At 36.7% G+C, this 17,545-nt stretch overlaps 1 protein-coding gene across 2 annotated transcripts in view; it reads right to left on the bottom strand.

The window, feature by feature from the left end:
* Positions 1–412: 412 nt before the first annotated feature.
* Positions 413–17,545, bottom strand: part of fto (FTO alpha-ketoglutarate dependent dioxygenase) — a 167,281-nt gene continuing 150,148 nt past the window's right edge. For both annotated transcript variants that reach the window (XM_034299680.2, XM_026937454.3), the window contains exons 9-10: positions 6,439–6,579; positions 413–3,950 (exon numbers count right to left, since the gene is read on the bottom strand). In XM_034299680.2, the coding sequence (XP_034155571.1) occupies positions 3,944–3,950; positions 6,439–6,579 (148 nt within the window). In that variant the 3' untranslated portion in view covers positions 413–3,943. The remainder of the gene's footprint in view (positions 3,951–6,438; positions 6,580–17,545) is intronic.

Below are 17,545 nucleotides of genomic sequence, written 5' to 3'. Positions count from 1 at the left end.
TTCTGCCAGATGCTCAGTAAAACTTTCCAGCTATTTTCCTTATAAAACTGCACACACTGTACCTTAAACTACTAATTTTAAAGGGTCGTAACACCAAATAATGACTTTGTTTCATTTATTACTGTTTACTGTTCTTTATAGTAATTTTTTTTTAAATGTAGAAACATTTAATTTCATTATTTTTGAAGGCATCTTTGCTCTACAGTATTTCTTTGCATGTGCCTAAGACCTTTGCACAGTACTGTATATAAGATTATACTGTTTTTTTTTTTTTCAGAATGCAACTTGCAACTTGGAATTGGAATTGACATAAAATAATAAAAGGGCCTGGGATATTTATTGCTAAGTAGTGAAAAGACGTCGTGCCTACATACTAAAGGAATTAACTGAAGAAATCGTCACCATCCAAGCATAAAACAGCATCTTTTTTTTATTTTCTATTATCGCTAGTGCTTTGCACACACAATGCTTTCAGAAATGCAGTAGGCCTTGAGCACTAAAGAAAGAATTTGGTACAACACAGAAAGCAAAAAAAAGAGAAAAATAAAATAAACACTTTAAAAAATTACATACAATCAATACAGCATTATCGCAGCAACACAATATTTGGCAACATCTCTAAAACCTCGGAAGTATAAAACACATTTTAAGCCTCTGAATCAAAGATCATAATACAGGTGATCTACTGTAACACTGACGACATAGAATAAAAAGCTCTTTAAAAAAAACAACAAAAAAAAGAAGGCTGCTTGGCTTCAACAATCATCCTCTTCCTTTCATTCTCGGCTTGTTTCGATGTTCTAGCTCTTTTTTTTTCTTGTGCTTCTCTCCTCTACAGGATATCCACTACTCTCCCTCCATCCTTCATTCGTTTCACCATGGTTTAGTGCAATGCGTCTCTGGTTTTCAGTTGTGTGGAGATGACTGTGTTCCTTCCTCAGCCGGCAGCAGAGAGAGCAGAGAGAGAGTGGAAGCGAGTGGACAGGCTGTTCGAGTTACGCAAAGCAGGAAGTGAAGGATTCAGTCCGAGCTGCCTATCAACACTAATCAGCCTGGGAGGACACACACACACACACACACACACTCATGCACAAACTCATTGAGCTATGTTTACATGGTTTAAGATGAAAGGTCTCATGAATTTTGTACTTTCTAAGATAGAGAACCAAACTGCTGTGAAGATTCACTGATTTGAATCAGTGCTCTGGACTTGAATCCCAAATGAATCAACACAGACGTTTCGTATTGGTTAGCCTCGCAAACCAGACCTCTAGCTTCACTAAAGAGTTTTGTACTTTTTGTCAATAAATGCAACCAGGAACCACCTACTTTCACAGAAAGAGGCAATCTGACTGACATGACCGAAGACCAATCACAGACGTTTTCCCGCACTGCAATGGCCAGTATGAGACTATCTCGTTTAAACATCGCTGAGACCCCGCCCACATGTATATTTCAAAATTTTTTGGGCTCTGTCCACAAAAAATGTTTTTCTGAGGTCTCTGAAAACAAAGATTTTTGAAAACACCCTCCAAGGTGAAGAATTTTGTTTATTATGATGGAAAAATGAATGGTTTTGATTAAAAAAGTATATATATATATATATATTTTTTAAATGCTGATATCACAGTGTCAAGCTGTGCACGCCCATTAAGATTTTGCATGCATTATGAATGTGCTAGGACTCCATTTATCATGGATTCTGACCTGGTTCTTACCTTGTGGTCTGTATTTTCTTATTTGCTATATTTATTATTATGAGTATGATATGAGCTGTACTACTCCTGAATCCACCGCTCCAGTACTACAAGTTGATTTTCTACAACACCTGGGCGAACACTTTTTATTAAAATGTAACTGTAAGCAGTAGTTCCACCTCATCGTTAGTCAACATGTGAATCCTTGTGTTTGTCATTTCTCATTTTGGATCTTTCTGTGTTTTGGTGGTTTTTCCGAATTTCGACTTCTCTCCCACTCAAACACTTTTAACTTTATTCTTGAGGAGTTTGAGACAACAGTTTATGAGGTACACTCACTGGGCTAGCGTGCTCATGTGAGCGTTTTCAAACTGGTTTCGTGTCGATGGAGTTATTTCCATCGAAAATGCTATTCGTTTTATTAAAATGGAGGAGGGGTAAAAACTATGCTTTCAAAAAAAAAATATCCGGATACATGTAGACAGGGCCTAACTGCTTCACAAGACACTAACTGATCATTTTTACAGACGGGATTCCAACTACTTTTTGGAGCCCGGTGACTGTATCCTGCTCCGAAATGTTAACTATGTTGCACTGTTTTCCCACTGAAACTGCCACACAGAAATGTGGAGAGCCAATCAGATTGCGAGCTTCAAGATCCTGAAGCTTGTGGCCAGAAAAGTGTACAAAAGATATCACACTCTTTTCCTACTTGTCTCTCCATGTTGGTCCCAGTAAAAGAGGTGTGGCCTGTGCCTGTCAGTCATAGTGAAGTAGAGGAGTGGCCTCCAACTCTTTTCTTTTTAAACTATGCGAACATAGCTTTACAGAAAGGACACCAGCATTTTACACTCATACGATCATGAAACACAGACACACACACACACACACACACACACACACACACACAAACATGCTGAGATGAAATCAATACTAAAAATAAAAAAAATATTAAGCACAGGCATACTCACTGCCACCCACACACACACACACAAATACGTGGCACATGTTCACGCTCATACTAACAACACATGCACGGGCCTTTCTCACACTGACTGACAACACACACATACACACACACACACACACACACACACACACACAAACAAACATGCTGAGATGAAATCAATACTAAAAATAAAATATACTAAGCGCAGGTGTACTCACTGCCACACACATACACACACACGAAAACGTGGTACGTGCTCATGTTCATACTAACGGCACATGAACAGACATCCTCAGCATCTTTCTCACACTGAGTGACACACACCCACGCACACACACAAGCACACACACACACACACACACACACACAAATTCACTGACACCCCTTATTGAGATGAATTTAGTGACAATAAAATTATTAAACATAATGATCACACACACACACACACCATCACCCCCTCTCCCCCCCACACACTCTGAGATGTACTTAGTGACAATACAATATCGTCCGACGCGCACACACGCACACACACGCACACAGGAACATGTATACTAACAGGTACACATCCTCACTGCCACTTTCATACGCACATGAACACACCCATACACTCCTGTGTACACAAGTTCACACGCACATACACTTGCAGACAAAAGCAAACACACAGTTGTCATCAACAATACTGACACACAAGACTGAAAACTACAGCATGCCATGACACTTAATGACATCATCAGACATCAGTCACATGACCTCCCTCCCATCTTGGTGGCTGGGACCCTCTCCGTATCTTCAGATAACTAGCAGTAAATGCATTGTGAAGCGCATTGTGTATACTGTATATGTGATGCAGGACAGACACGGCTTGTTAAAAGACACTACGTGAACATGAATAAAATCGTACACAGCTGGATGACTAGGTTTCTGAAAGCTACTGCTGAAATGTTTAAATGCGTTCTCATCGTAACACTAAACATTAAACGGCCATGAAGGAAGATATGAGAAAGATTAAAAAGAACTCCGAGTCTCATCCTAGTTCCATTCTTCTTTTCCATCCGTTCATCAATCCGGTGTTGGAGTCTCCTGGTTGGTGTGTGTGTGTGAGTGTATGTGTGTGTGTGTGTGTGTGCACGTGTGTGTGTGTGTGTGCATGTGCGTGCGTGCACGTGTGTGTGCATGTGTGTGTGTGAGTGCTCATCCCCAGGTAAGTGCAGTTCCTGTATCACCTGTGCCCACTCCTGGTACCTCAATCGCTTTCTGTCTTTCATCTGCCTCTCTCTGTCATTGTCTGACAAAATCTTCACATCCTGGGAAAAAAAAAGATTCAGATTTTTTCTGTTCTTTTGAATGAGGTTTTTTTTAACATATTAAAATGTTTTTAGTATCTTTATAGCATTTTTCACACAAACTTGCTGAACGTGTGCCATGATTATGAAAGTTATCAAATTTAAAGATTTACAAAATGATTATTCTTCTGTTTAATGGATTATTAAACAGATTACAGACTTCAGTCGACTGGCCATAAATTTCATTCAGATTGGCTTTAACTGATTTACTCTATTCCAATTTAGCTGTATAAGTGAACATTTTAAAATGAATAATTCTTATTATACCACAACGCTACTGAATCTTAATCAAATCTGATTGGTCAGGAAGCGCAACAAGACAAGAGCAACACTGACAACTGCTCCGGCTACAAGGCAAACCACAGGTTTACAGTATATATTAATGCACTCAATCTAACATGTTATCATTTCTATACTAACACGGATTTGTATAATGGATGCACCATACAAATGGATTAAAAAAAAGCGCGTAATTGTTGACATGGTGTCATTTTCTCTGAAGACATGTTTATTTAACATTTAGGAAAGGAGTCTCCAGTGTCAGAGCTTTGTAACAGTCAGTACGTTTACCACCATCCTCAGAACAGTGAACATTAAGCTTTGCAGTTTCTCATTAACAATGATAAGCTGAACTTTTTTTGTCTTAACTTCAAGATAAAGTGAAGGAATGTCTGTTTGTAGCTGCTATATTGTAAGTGATAACAGGAACTAACTTGTTTCATGGAAGTTGCACAATAGTGAATGTAACAACAAATGGATGTAATGTATGTCATTCTTTAATACATTCTTTAAGGAACTGTAATACTTGGCAAACTGCTGTGGTATAAGACAAATAAAACAATTCATGACATGCTGTTCTTGGAAAATAACCAGCACCTGATCAGTCACACTCATATGTGCTTGTTGAACATCCCATTATACATTTTGTCAGCCCTTTGCTGTCATAATAACCTCCATTATACCTTCTTCTGGGAAGGCTTTACACTAGATTTTGGAGCGTGGCTGTGTGGCTGTGTTCATGGAGCTTGCTTTGTGCACAGGGGCATTGTCATGCTGGAATTTCATGCTGGAACATGAAATTCTATGCTTCAAACTTTGTGGACATAGTTTGGAGAAGGCCCACATATGACTGCAATGGTCAGGGGTGCACATACTTTTTGCCATATAGTGTAATTTAGTTCTAAAACCTTAGGTACAACTTCGAATTATGCATATAATTAAATGTTAAACTAAAACAAACCATTACAATTGGACAATTAATGAACAATTAACAATGAACAGGAGCAAATCTCATTCCATGAGTATCTACTTTTCAAGGTGGCAGGAGAATGTGAATGCGAAAGTAGCTGAATTAAAAGGAAATGAAAGCACACTGAGAACTAATTTGCATTAAGAAGCACTGTGGTTGGATCGGTATTTGGGTTAGTTTGTTTTTTTGATGAATATGATTTATATCAGGGAGTAGTTTGTTGTTTGATTAGTTTGATATTTATCTGGGTGTTCTTCTCTATTTACGTGACTAAGATTTAAAAGACTGATAACCGGGAACCGGGCGTTACCTCAACCGTATAAAGCTGTTAGGTTAATTCCAGGCTTTTGCAATGTGACAATTTAATCATCTCTATATGATTTTTCTTCCATAAAATTCAGTAAAGTTTACTCTTTATATTATATATCACCACACCTGCTATCACTATAAACCACGCTTTTTATCCCCAATAAAAACAGAGGATGAGAAAATAAAGATATTAATCTGAAACAATCTATTCTGAACTCTCCAATATTAACTGACACCGTCTCATCTCATGTGTCTTCGCCTTCTGTCAAGGTAAACGAAGAATGCGTTGAGTTCATTAACGAGAAATAAAATTGATCAATGTCTGATCGACTTAGCTAACATTAGTAAATAGTTTAATAGTTAACTATATTTATTATGGATGCCACCATAAATGGTCAAAAACTGTACTTTTGATTTTTGCCAGAAAGGGGGAAAAAAGGTGAAGATTTTGACCTAAAAAGATTACATAGGCCTACACAAAGTGTCAGATCCAACATCTTACAAATATTGTGAATGACTATTATATTACTAAATATGCTGTTTTTTTTTCCCAATTGTGTTCAATCACTTTGCGCAGCCGGGAGAACAAGGGATAAGAGAAAAAATGTCGGCCATGTGGACATTAGACAACCGATTTATAAAATTATTATATCAAAAATACTGTGATGGGTTTTTTTCAGTTTAAAAAATTCACAATCCAGCCGAGTTTTCTTTATTGCCACTGCCAGCAAGCAGTTCCTGACTGCACAGCTGATAACATTAGTTCTGGACAATTAAATCATTTATTGTGATTTTTTTTTTAAATGGTAAATCAGGGGCAGGGAAAAAATCAACATCGCACAAGACTAGTTAGTTCATTAAGCTGAAGAGTGGTAGACTCAAAAAAACTACCTCCAGAGCAGTGACTCCACCCGACTGATGATGTCGGAGAGGTCAAAAGGCAGGGGCATTTCGGGGTCGTCGCTGGTCCAATACGGTCGGTCGACAGGCGCTTCCTCAGGGGGTAGAGTCTGTGCCAGGCTCGACTGACATCTACAGGCACACAGAAACACAATTAACACTCAGGTTACACTCTACAAGCACACAAACAAGGTGTTGTTTAATGAACAGTCAATTTACCAAATGAATGTTCATGTAAAGACTGCAAAGTGATCATGATATTAAAAAATAAACACTCACTTAACCTCCTCTTTGCAGTATGATGAGGATTTGTCTCAGAAGTGTGTGTTTATGGGTGTAATTACTCCCCTGTTTCAATATATGAATGCAAGTTTGGTTGTTTTTGTTTCTTTTGTCCACTTAAGGGTGCAGACTGTTACTGCAACATGGCAAAATGGTTCCAAAGGTTAAATAATATTCGTGAATTACGAATGGTAGGGTCAAGAAAAAAAATCTTCTTAATTACAATTTAATTATAGCTGAATGCTACGTAAACTGCCTGATCAAAACTGTACAAAATATTTCACTTAATTAGTGGGTATGGGTGTGTCAGGTCATATAATGACTGATGGTAACAAAGGAAACATCTAGTCAACATAGCTGAAACAGAAAGTAGGAATGACAACGTGGAACGTTTGCAATGACAACGTGCAACACTTATTTTTACAAACGATCTCAGTCAAAAATCATGTATATGGTGGTATTTCGGTGTAATATTTTGTGCATAGTCTTTCTAGGGGCTTGTGTCTTAGCAAGCACTGAAAATAAGGTATTATTACATTTTTTTTGGCTAGATTTAAAAAGCTACACTGATTAGCATTATATTGTGCTGCAACTGTGCAAAAGTAGCACCATCATTGCCCTGTGTTCAGGTGAAGTGTTTCTGAAAGCACGGATGGTGGTGCTAAATAACATGTTAAAGGCTTGCATTTTACAGCATTAGACATAAACATTTCTCAAATGAGAAAAAAATGCTTTGCACAAGAGTTAGCTAGTAGCTAGTTTCTGATATGTTATTTTTTTCTATCGAAATTACTTACATAGGGATTTGTATGGTGGAGACGCAAAATAGTAAAAAAGTAATCACTGATATGGTGAAGTTTTCTGGAAAGAGATGTTTATTTATCTGTCTTTTCAGAAGGAGTCTCCAGTGTCAGCGCTTTGTAACATTCAAGAGAGAAAAATAGACAGGCTGGTGAGGGAACGACGATTTAGAGCTATTATAACATAAATGAAAACGGGAACTCACTTGTTTCGCAGGCATAAATATAACCATAAACAAATAAAAAATGATGACATTGTTTAATTAATTTAGAAATATGTAGTCGTTGGCAAATTGGTATAAGGTATAAGTTGGTATAAGGGGAATAAAATACTTTGGAATGTGAAGTTAAAAGGTAAATATTCAACTTTAGGATTGTAACAGTAACTCCACGTCACACCACCACATCACTTTTTATTTAATTATCATTGATAGCCCACTTTCATTTTTAAAACAAAATGAAGTTTTAGGCCTTGTCGTGGTGGATTACAGCCTTATGAGGAGTCCCAGGAACTTCCTGTATTTTCTCGATTCAGGATTTCCTTTTGGACTTCTAAAGAATTTCTTCAGGTTGTATCTTTTGGCAATGAGAATGTTAGCTCTTCACAGTTGAGAGAATATTTAGTCATGGTAGACTCAATGTGTGTAAACTATATAAAAAAAAAAAATTAAAAAAAATCAAGCCAGGTTTCTTTGAAATGTAATGTGTCTTTTGCTAATCATTATGTGTGTGCTCAAGGGTGTAAGAGTGTATGCTCTCAAATGAGTCACGACCCTTTTTAAGCCGCACACACACAAAACCCACACGTTTTCTGTTTTATTTATGACGTCTAGTAAAAACCTGAAGTGAAAACAATGAAGTGCATGAAGTGTGTGAGTGAAAGAGGGTGTGAAGGCTTCAATGAAGCCTCAGAGCAATGCCTTGGGAACGAGCTTGCTGCAATCATACAAGAGACAAATGTGTGTAAATCATTTGCTGCACACACACCTGCACTTGCATGACCAACACCTGGCCAGGTACACAGGTTAATTCCAGAACGCAGCTTTGATCTCATCACACTGCGACTGATTTACGTGCATACTCGTCATGCTGCAACTACCTGAATTTGCCTCGAATAACTTTGCATAAAATGCAGCAAGACAATGTCCATGTGTGTGTGTATGTGTGTGTTTGGTGTTTAAAGGTGTGTGGTAACAGCTGGCTGTCACCTGCAAGTTAAGAGCAGCTCTCTGGTGTGGTGACTAAATTACACATGACTGAAAGAATGATGTTGTGCTCGTTCATATGCATGCACACCAACACCCCTATAAACACACACACACACACACACAGAGCCTGATTTACTAAAGGTTAGCATGTGTAAAAACATGTTTAAACTCGATGATACCTGCAAAAAAACATGCATGCTGATTTATTAACAGGGTCTGTAGAGGAATGCGTCTTTCACATGTGCAAAAAGAACGTTTTGTGGGTTTGCCTTAATAAATATGCAATTTGCACCGTTTCTTGCACCGTTTTATAGTTTAAAACTATAAAACACAAGGTGATGTCAGTGCAAATCCATTCAATTCACACCTGCAGAATGATTTACAAAACCTAAAGGGCACTTCGGGTGCAGTGATATGACCGAAGGGCAGGTATTATATTTGTGGAAGTCTATTTCAACCGTTAAAAGATAAAATAAAACCAATGTTTTGTTACAATTTCTCAAAAAAAAAAGATTTAATATCACTATATCACTTTAATATAGTAAAAGTTGTACGTTAGATATTTGCGGCATGCTCACACCTCTGATGCAAACAGCACTTAAAGATCCTGTGAAGACGTTTTATAAACCAAACACACACTCCTGTCTTTCACCTGGCATTCATACTGCACTTTGGACAGTTTTTCAACATGTCTCACAACCTTTAATCCTTTAATTAGTAATACATGTGATGAGTAATTATGTGTGGCAAGTTGCACCTTTACTGTTCTGGGACTCTCTTTGAGATTTAAGCTCGTCACCGCTACCGAGAACAATTAGTGCATACACAAAAAAAAAAAAAAAATTATTTCCTCACCCGACTTTGCATCACTTGCGCAATTATTCTTTGTGAATCACAACACACCCACTAACTGCATGTAGTCAGGGTTTAATTACTGATGGTATTTCCATTCACATGTGTATTACTGTAACTAAATAAAAGTACACAACCGATCACAAGCCTAAATTTAGAGGAAAAAATAGTTTTGCATTAAAAAAAAAATCATTGCGTTTTTTAGTTTTAATAAAAGTTTAAATAAAAGTTGCAGTAATTACCATTTTAATGTCAAAATCTTGTGTTCCTTCCAATATGGGGCCTTGTGAGCTCCATAAAGAGACAAACTGCGCAAACACACAGTAGGAACCAAGAGGCTGGGTCCATTTCCAGGAACTTTTTTTCCTTCCCCGATTACGATGAACTTTGGCAAATTAAATGTTCTGTTCACTGAATGGATTAGCATCGATAATGCCATAAAGAACAGCAATAATCCACAATATTAGGCTTTAGGACAGCAAACAAACAAATAAGGACATTTATCTAATATATTTATATAAAACAGATATTTATATAAAGCAGGATATTCGTGAATAAAGCGTCTTACACAGTTGAAACCCACATTACTGTATTTTCATTCACTTGTATATTACTGTAACTAAATACTAGTAGATCTAAAACCAATCATTATCTTAACATTGGTTTTCAAACAGAAATATTTAGCATTTTCTAGGTTTTTAAAATATTACCTGCATTTTTAAAGGGGAAAATGTAAAGAAAAAAGTTGGGTTCCAGCCAAATATAATAACTCTCTTTTTAAATGTCAAAACGATGATGTATTACTGTCAATATGGGGACAATTGGGTTCAATAAAGAGACAAGTACACAAAACACACAGTATGAACCAAAAATCTGACTCAATTTGCAAGAACAGTTTGCCTTTCATCAGTTGTGATGAACTTAATCACTTTTCTCACATTATACATGCTATATTTACTGAAAGCACTAGCAATGATAATATGCATAGAGGACTGTGATAATTAATTAGGTATTAGGACAGCAACTGTTATTAGAAATAGATATATTAGGACACTAACTAACTAACTAAGTACACACACACGCACACACACGAACTCACAAAATCTATCTCTGTCTCTCTCTCCATGTTATGGATGGTTCGGGGCCTTTAAGCGGTCAGAGGACAGCCCCTCTTGGCCACTATTTGTAGTTATATATTTTGTAAGGGCCACTTAATGGTGCCATGGCTGTCCTCTTAAGTGCTGCGTCTCAGCCTGCAGGATCTTGTTCGCTACAGCATTACACGCTGAAGATGACGATTAAAACACGGAACGTCCATACATCATCCATGCTTTACATCAGGGTTTAATACCAGCATCTGTTAACATGGGCTAAGTACCATAAAGCCACGCATCACTTCATAAATGATATGATTAGGTGACCTTGGGGCTGGAGACGAGTGTGTGCTGAAATGAGCTCATCAGTTACCGAAGTGGAGAATTAGTCGAGAGGAAGCAGTAACAGGAGCAGGAAGTAGCAAGAACGTCTTCCACACTAGCATTCCTTAAAAATGGCTTTCGAATGTAAATTATTTAACAGATCTAGCACTAGAATGTGTCTGAATATTAATGAGATTATAACTGTATACTGCCACAGACAGATATAACATTAACAGTAACACTACACTGTGCTCTTATTGCATATAAGCAAGGGCAATATTGTAATATTATCATAGAATATAATGATTTTGCAATGTTGACATTGATAGTTAGTACAATTTCATTTTTCGGGAACTCAAAACACTCAAAACAAAAGGCTTCATCTCAAATATTATACTATATATGCTCGCTACATAGGGTATATGATACATATATATATACAGTGCTCTATATACTCAACAAAACGCATCTGAGATTCAGCCCCAAAAATACAAATACTGAAAATTGAAATACTGAAAACTTAAATGCATCATCACTTATAAGAGACTTTTTTTAAATATATTTGATTAGAAAATTGATACACAATTTAAACAGATATGTGAAGATCCATGCTACATCATGCAACAAATTTCGACAGACTAAATGTAAAACACAGGATCTTAAAAATTCTAATTTAGATTTTAACAACATTTATTCCTTAACATTTATCCTCCATTAACTAACATTATTTAACATTATTTAACATGAGCAAACTATACATTTCAGCATGAATAAACCAAAAGCCATGTTAACAAAGTAATAAAGCAATTTAATAGAGCAAGTATTAATTAAATGTTACACCTTAATTCCAAATGAGTCGAAATAAATGAGCATAAATTATATTACAGCAAGCTACTAAATGCTGATAATTAACTGCTCTCAGGTGCCTGAGTGTAAATATTTGCACTCCCCCATTCAGCTTTATGAATTCTGTCAATTAACTATGGCAAATATTAAGTAAGGTGTTTGATCATGTTAGTCATTGTTGACTTATTTATAAATGAGGATTTGTGCAGGTATTCATTATGTTGACATATTTTCAAGTGATCATTCCAAGCATTGGTTACTTTATTAGCTACTTTTTGTGTTTTCATTCCGAAATTAATAGTTTGTTCATGTTAATTATTCCACAGCGCTGCTGAATTCTCGAATCTGATTGGTCAGAAGGTGTTGGTTCATTTTCGAGAATGGCAGCTCTGACTACAAGGTTTGCATTAATGTGCTTGTTCCAAAACGTTCTCATTTCACTCCACTATTACTGTTGATATGGTGAAATTTTCTGTAAGGAAACATATTTTTGAGTCTCCAGTGTCAGTGTTTTGTAAGAGTCAGAGGTAAAGCTGTAACTTTACTGGAAAGTCTGGAAGACAGAGGACTTTATAATTTTCTTGTAACCTGATAAGCTACTTTTTTTGCCTTCTAAGGGACAAGAAAACTTGAGGCTGGTAAGGGTTTATAGCTGCTATAATAAAAGAGATAAAAGGACCTAACTTGGTTCACAACCATTAAACGTAACTATTGAACGAATTGAAATTATGGCATCATTCTTTAATAAACAGAAATGATTAACACTGGAAAGTTGTCTAAAAGGAATAAAATGGTCTGTTATAAGAAAACGGTTAACTTTAGGGTGGTAACAGTAATGCTGCTTCATCACACTACTCCATCGTTCATTATTTTCCTATAAGAGCACACCTCACCCTGTTTTATTCCCTGCAGCATTAGTTATTGAAGGGGACCTTAATGTAAATTATTGGAGAAAAATTAGTTTTCGAACAGTGAAATTTAGCTCAACGATGGCTCACTTCGACACACCCCAGACACCTGAGCAAGCTTGTGTCCACAATCGCACAAAACACAAAAGGAGCACAAAGGCAGGGCTGAGTGATACAAAATTAACATGCAGACACATTCGTGATATAAAAGCAATTTTCTTGCATGTGTTCTTCCAGCGTGATGGAAAACCACTAGATCCTTTTGTCACAACAATTCCAAACATAACCCAACAGACATCATACCAATGTTAATAACTGGGTCGTAATATCATAGCAATGGTAATGACTGTTTGATGCTCGTTAACACCCATTCACACCCATAATCACAGGAGATTACTTTTACAACCTTTCAGAATAAATCACCAGACAAAATTCAAATATATGCAGGTATGAATCTAACCTCATTCACACACACACACACATTGAATAAAGAAGGGAAGGTCGAAACCAGAGAGCGTGTCAAGTGTACGGTGCTGTCTAGATTAACCTCTGAGAGATCCAGGCCGAGTCTCTCCCGCCTGGGCCGCATTCACCAGAGATTGGCAATACAATCGCTCATTTCAATTTGCCCCGAAACCCTATAGCCCGAGTGCCAGACCTGCTGAAATAGCATGCTAATGCGAAAGGTATCTATGATTCTCTCGCCTGTGGGCCCACTGGGGCTCGCCTGTTCACTAACACACTCGCGCACACACACACAAATATACATATAGCACTTGAATTTCGATTCCCATTGTCCTCCATTTATTCTTATTCTCAATTTCTCTTACACACACTCACACACACACACACACACACAGTCCGATTCAGTGCTGAAACTAACCACTTTAGCTAAAGTGAGTGTTAATTATGGACAGCCAAAGCAGTCAATAGAAGGTTAATGCAGAAGTCAGAGGATAAATTCCTTTAAGCATTGCATCACTTGGCCATCTCCCCGGCTCGCCCTCCGCCTGATCAATACGTTTTACTGTAATGCTCTCTCCATCGATCCTCATCAACCCTGTGCTCTGGACACACAGATGAGAAAAGAAAAGAACAGAGGGAAAGAATGCTATACAGAAAGAAAAATCTACAAATAAATGAAATGATTAACGCCTCCTGTCACCTTGCTGCTTTTTTCCCCCCCTTTCTCTTACGATTTTCTAGATCTCTATTCCAGATCTAGAAATTGTTTCGCTAGACACTTGTTCCTAGCCAATGTGCTCTTAACAGCATGGAAATGTGCTTAAAAGCGACATCAGTGTTTCAACACAGAACAATTACCCTGATGAATGTGGGGTTCGGGATGGGGAGGAAATGCGAGACACGCAGATGGGAGACAAGGCTTATTGGGTTAGGTCATTTATAAAGCCACTGCTACAAATGGGCTTGTTTGATCACCACATTAAGGAGAGGTCACACCACGTCCGGGCCGACCCGAAAAGCCTGGATACTGATGCTTTCATCATGACGGATGTGTGAGAGCGAGTACGAGATTCTAATATTTGGAACTAAAGGTGGAAAATACTCAAGCATAGTAATGAAGTACAATTACTCAAGCATTATTTTGGCATATTTACACTTCACTTGAGTTTGACTTGAAAGTGAATATGTGTACTCTTACGTAATTTCCAAGAAAAAAAAAAGACTTTTACTTTTTATTCCTTATCTTTTTATTTAGACCTTCAAAGTACTTCACGAAGGTCTCTTGTTCTCTTATCAAGCCAATGACGTTACTCTACGTATCAATCCAATGGGCTCCAGGACATTTTATTTGCACCTCAGTTTAGCACTGAATCACGTTCATCAATGTAGATTGTCATCAGTGTGACCTTCTCATGCTACACATGGATAAGCCACTGCAGTGCAGTGTTGAATTTGAGGATGTGCACCCTGGCCCTACCTCATTAAAATACATCAATATGCTGGAGTATACAAAATCTCCTATAAAATGAGGCATCTACTTTGCCTCACTAGAAGCCATCTAATTTGAAAAAGCATGCTGAGGTAAGTTTCACTAATTTGCTACCACTAATGGCTATAATTAACTAAGTTAGCATCTGCTAATGCTGGGTTAGGCTAGCATCAATCCCAATTTGTCTAGGCAGAAAGTTCTAGCTAATGATGTTTTCAGAAAAAATGGTGTAGTTGCTTTAACGTGAAAATCATCAATAGTTATAGATAACTAATAAAAGTCACTTTTTACAACAAAAACATGACATTAACTTAAATTCATCAGTTAAAAATTTTCACTTGAGTACATTTAAAAAAAAACATTAAACTGAGTATCATTTCAAGATATTATCTTTTATCTATATCTGTCAACTTATGTATAATTTCCAGGTACTTGTCCATGATTGTTTAGAACAATAAATAGTTGGCAACAATATTCCGACTGTACATGGCATAGATTTCTTTAAACACAGTTGCTTTCCTCATAACTCCATTCCAGGTGTGCAGCTGGGTGTTTTTAATGCTTTGATCGGGAATGCAATCAAACGAGTCATGCAGAAAACAGGTTACGTGGCTCATAAAAATCACGTATGACATACGCTCATACGACGACGTGTCTACGTGATCACTTCAAACACCTCTTTATAAACAGTCAGACCAAATTACGCAAATATAATCTACAGGTTTCTCGAATTAAAAACGTAAAATAAAATGAATATAAACCTAATTAAAAGACTAGAGCAGACCTGTCAGCGTCACAGCCAACCTAACACTGACTTCCTGTAAGCTGATCTTGGAAAAAAATTCATCCAAATTTTGATGAGCAAAGTTTATGTGGTTGGATTTCATTCAGTTTGAATGAATGTATGTTGTATAAATAAAATCAGAAAGGTACCACAGCTAACCCCGCCCCTAACCGTGGTAACTTTTCATATGACCCGAGTCACGCGAATGGTTAGACATTTGCAAGCATGAGACCATGAACACCATGAAGTCTTCAAACACCTGTCCAGCATGTTTCAGTAAAATTTATTTAAATGACTTAATGCTGATAAGGGTTTCTGTAAAGGCATATACAGATTTGTAAACCCACAAAAGCTCTCAAACCAAGCAAACCAAGCTGAAGAGAATGCCTTTAGAAAATTCTGTGTAATCTGTTCTTACTCATTATTATATTTGCTCTCATCTTGGAAGCATGACAACCAAACAAACGACGACGTGAAAAAAAAATTACTCTCAGTAATGAAAGCAGACATATAACACCAGGTTTGATAAGTAAAGAAATTTTATACCACAGTCTTGTTGAATTCTCTACTTTTATTGGTCAGAAGGTTTTGATTAATGTTCTATTCTAGGGGCTATCTAGGGGCTCTGACAGTAGTTCCGGCTGCAAGACAAACCATAGGGTTATATTAATACATTCATTTCTATAGTAACAGCAAATTCACATGGACTTGTATGGCTGACACGCTACATTTACTAAGATTAATAATAAAGAAAACGTGTTTAGTTAACAAAGAAAAACATGTAGTCAATATGATCAAGCACTATGTAAGGATGTGTATGTATGTTTATTTAAAATTTATTGAAGGAGTCTGCAGTATCAGTGCTTTGTGCCATTCAGTAGGTTTTCCACCGCATTAAAGTCTTCAAGACAGATGTAGGTTGCATTTTCGGGTTTCTTGGTAACACAACAAGCTGCGATTTGTGATTTGTGAAACTAACTTGTTTAAACATTAAATGTAAATATAAATTGATTAAAATGTATAGTTCTAAAATAAATAAAAAATTGAAATCGTTGGGAAATTGCTGTGGTATAAAAGGAGTAAAACATTTCAGGATGTGCTGTTATTGGAAAATAATCAACTTTGGCACGGTAACAGTAACTCCAGTTCACGCAGGGCCACATCACAGCACCCTGACCATCGTTCATTATTTTCCTCTAATAGTACACCCCCAAGTGTTAAAGTATTTTAATTCTTACGTAACTATGCAAAGCTGAAAAGTATCTGTCAGGAAGTCAACGTTAGTCTCATAACCTGAAATCTGTATGACGCTGAACTAGCAAGAGTGATCTGCTTGAAAATTAGACAAACTAAAAAGAAACTGATATGAAATGATACACAAACCTCGCCTGTAAACCTATCTTAACCTTCTTATGTTTCCATACAAATTGAGTTGTGCAAATTGTTACAAGCCTGTGTTGAGTTGTGGGACAGCTCTCCTCTTCTTTCAGTAAAATTTATTCAAATTACTTAATGGTGATAAGGACTCTGATGTAATCTCAGTGCTTCAAATCGCAAAAATGTTCATATATATATATATATATATATATATATATATATATATATATATATATATATATATGAACATTTACACACACATATATATATATATATATATATATATATATATATATATATATATATGTGTGTGTGTGTGTTGCGTATATGAACTGAGCTACAAAGAAAACAAACACTTTCGAAGGTCTCAATTATTACAAGATAGCCAAGCAAAAGAATATATATTTATATATATATATATATATGTATATATATATATATATATAGTTCGGACACTAAATCTAACCCCGCCCCTAATCTTAACTAAAACCATCACAGCTTTTCATACGAATGTTAACAAATTTGCTAGTAAATAAAGACTAAAAAGTTCAATAAGTGGTCAATTTGCTAAGTGTGACATTCTGCGACGGCTGCGTGACATTCGCGACGTGGCAATTTATCAAACTGACTCAGCCCTCGAGCTGTAGGAAACAGTAAATGTGACCACTC

Source organism: Pangasianodon hypophthalmus, chromosome 25 (genome assembly GCF_027358585.1).
Source record: "Pangasianodon hypophthalmus isolate fPanHyp1 chromosome 25, fPanHyp1.pri, whole genome shotgun sequence".
Classification (NCBI taxonomy): Eukaryota; Metazoa; Chordata; class Actinopteri; order Siluriformes; family Pangasiidae; genus Pangasianodon; species Pangasianodon hypophthalmus.
The sequence above is the reverse complement of the archived record's forward strand: the minus strand, read 5'-3'. Positions and strand labels throughout refer to the sequence as shown.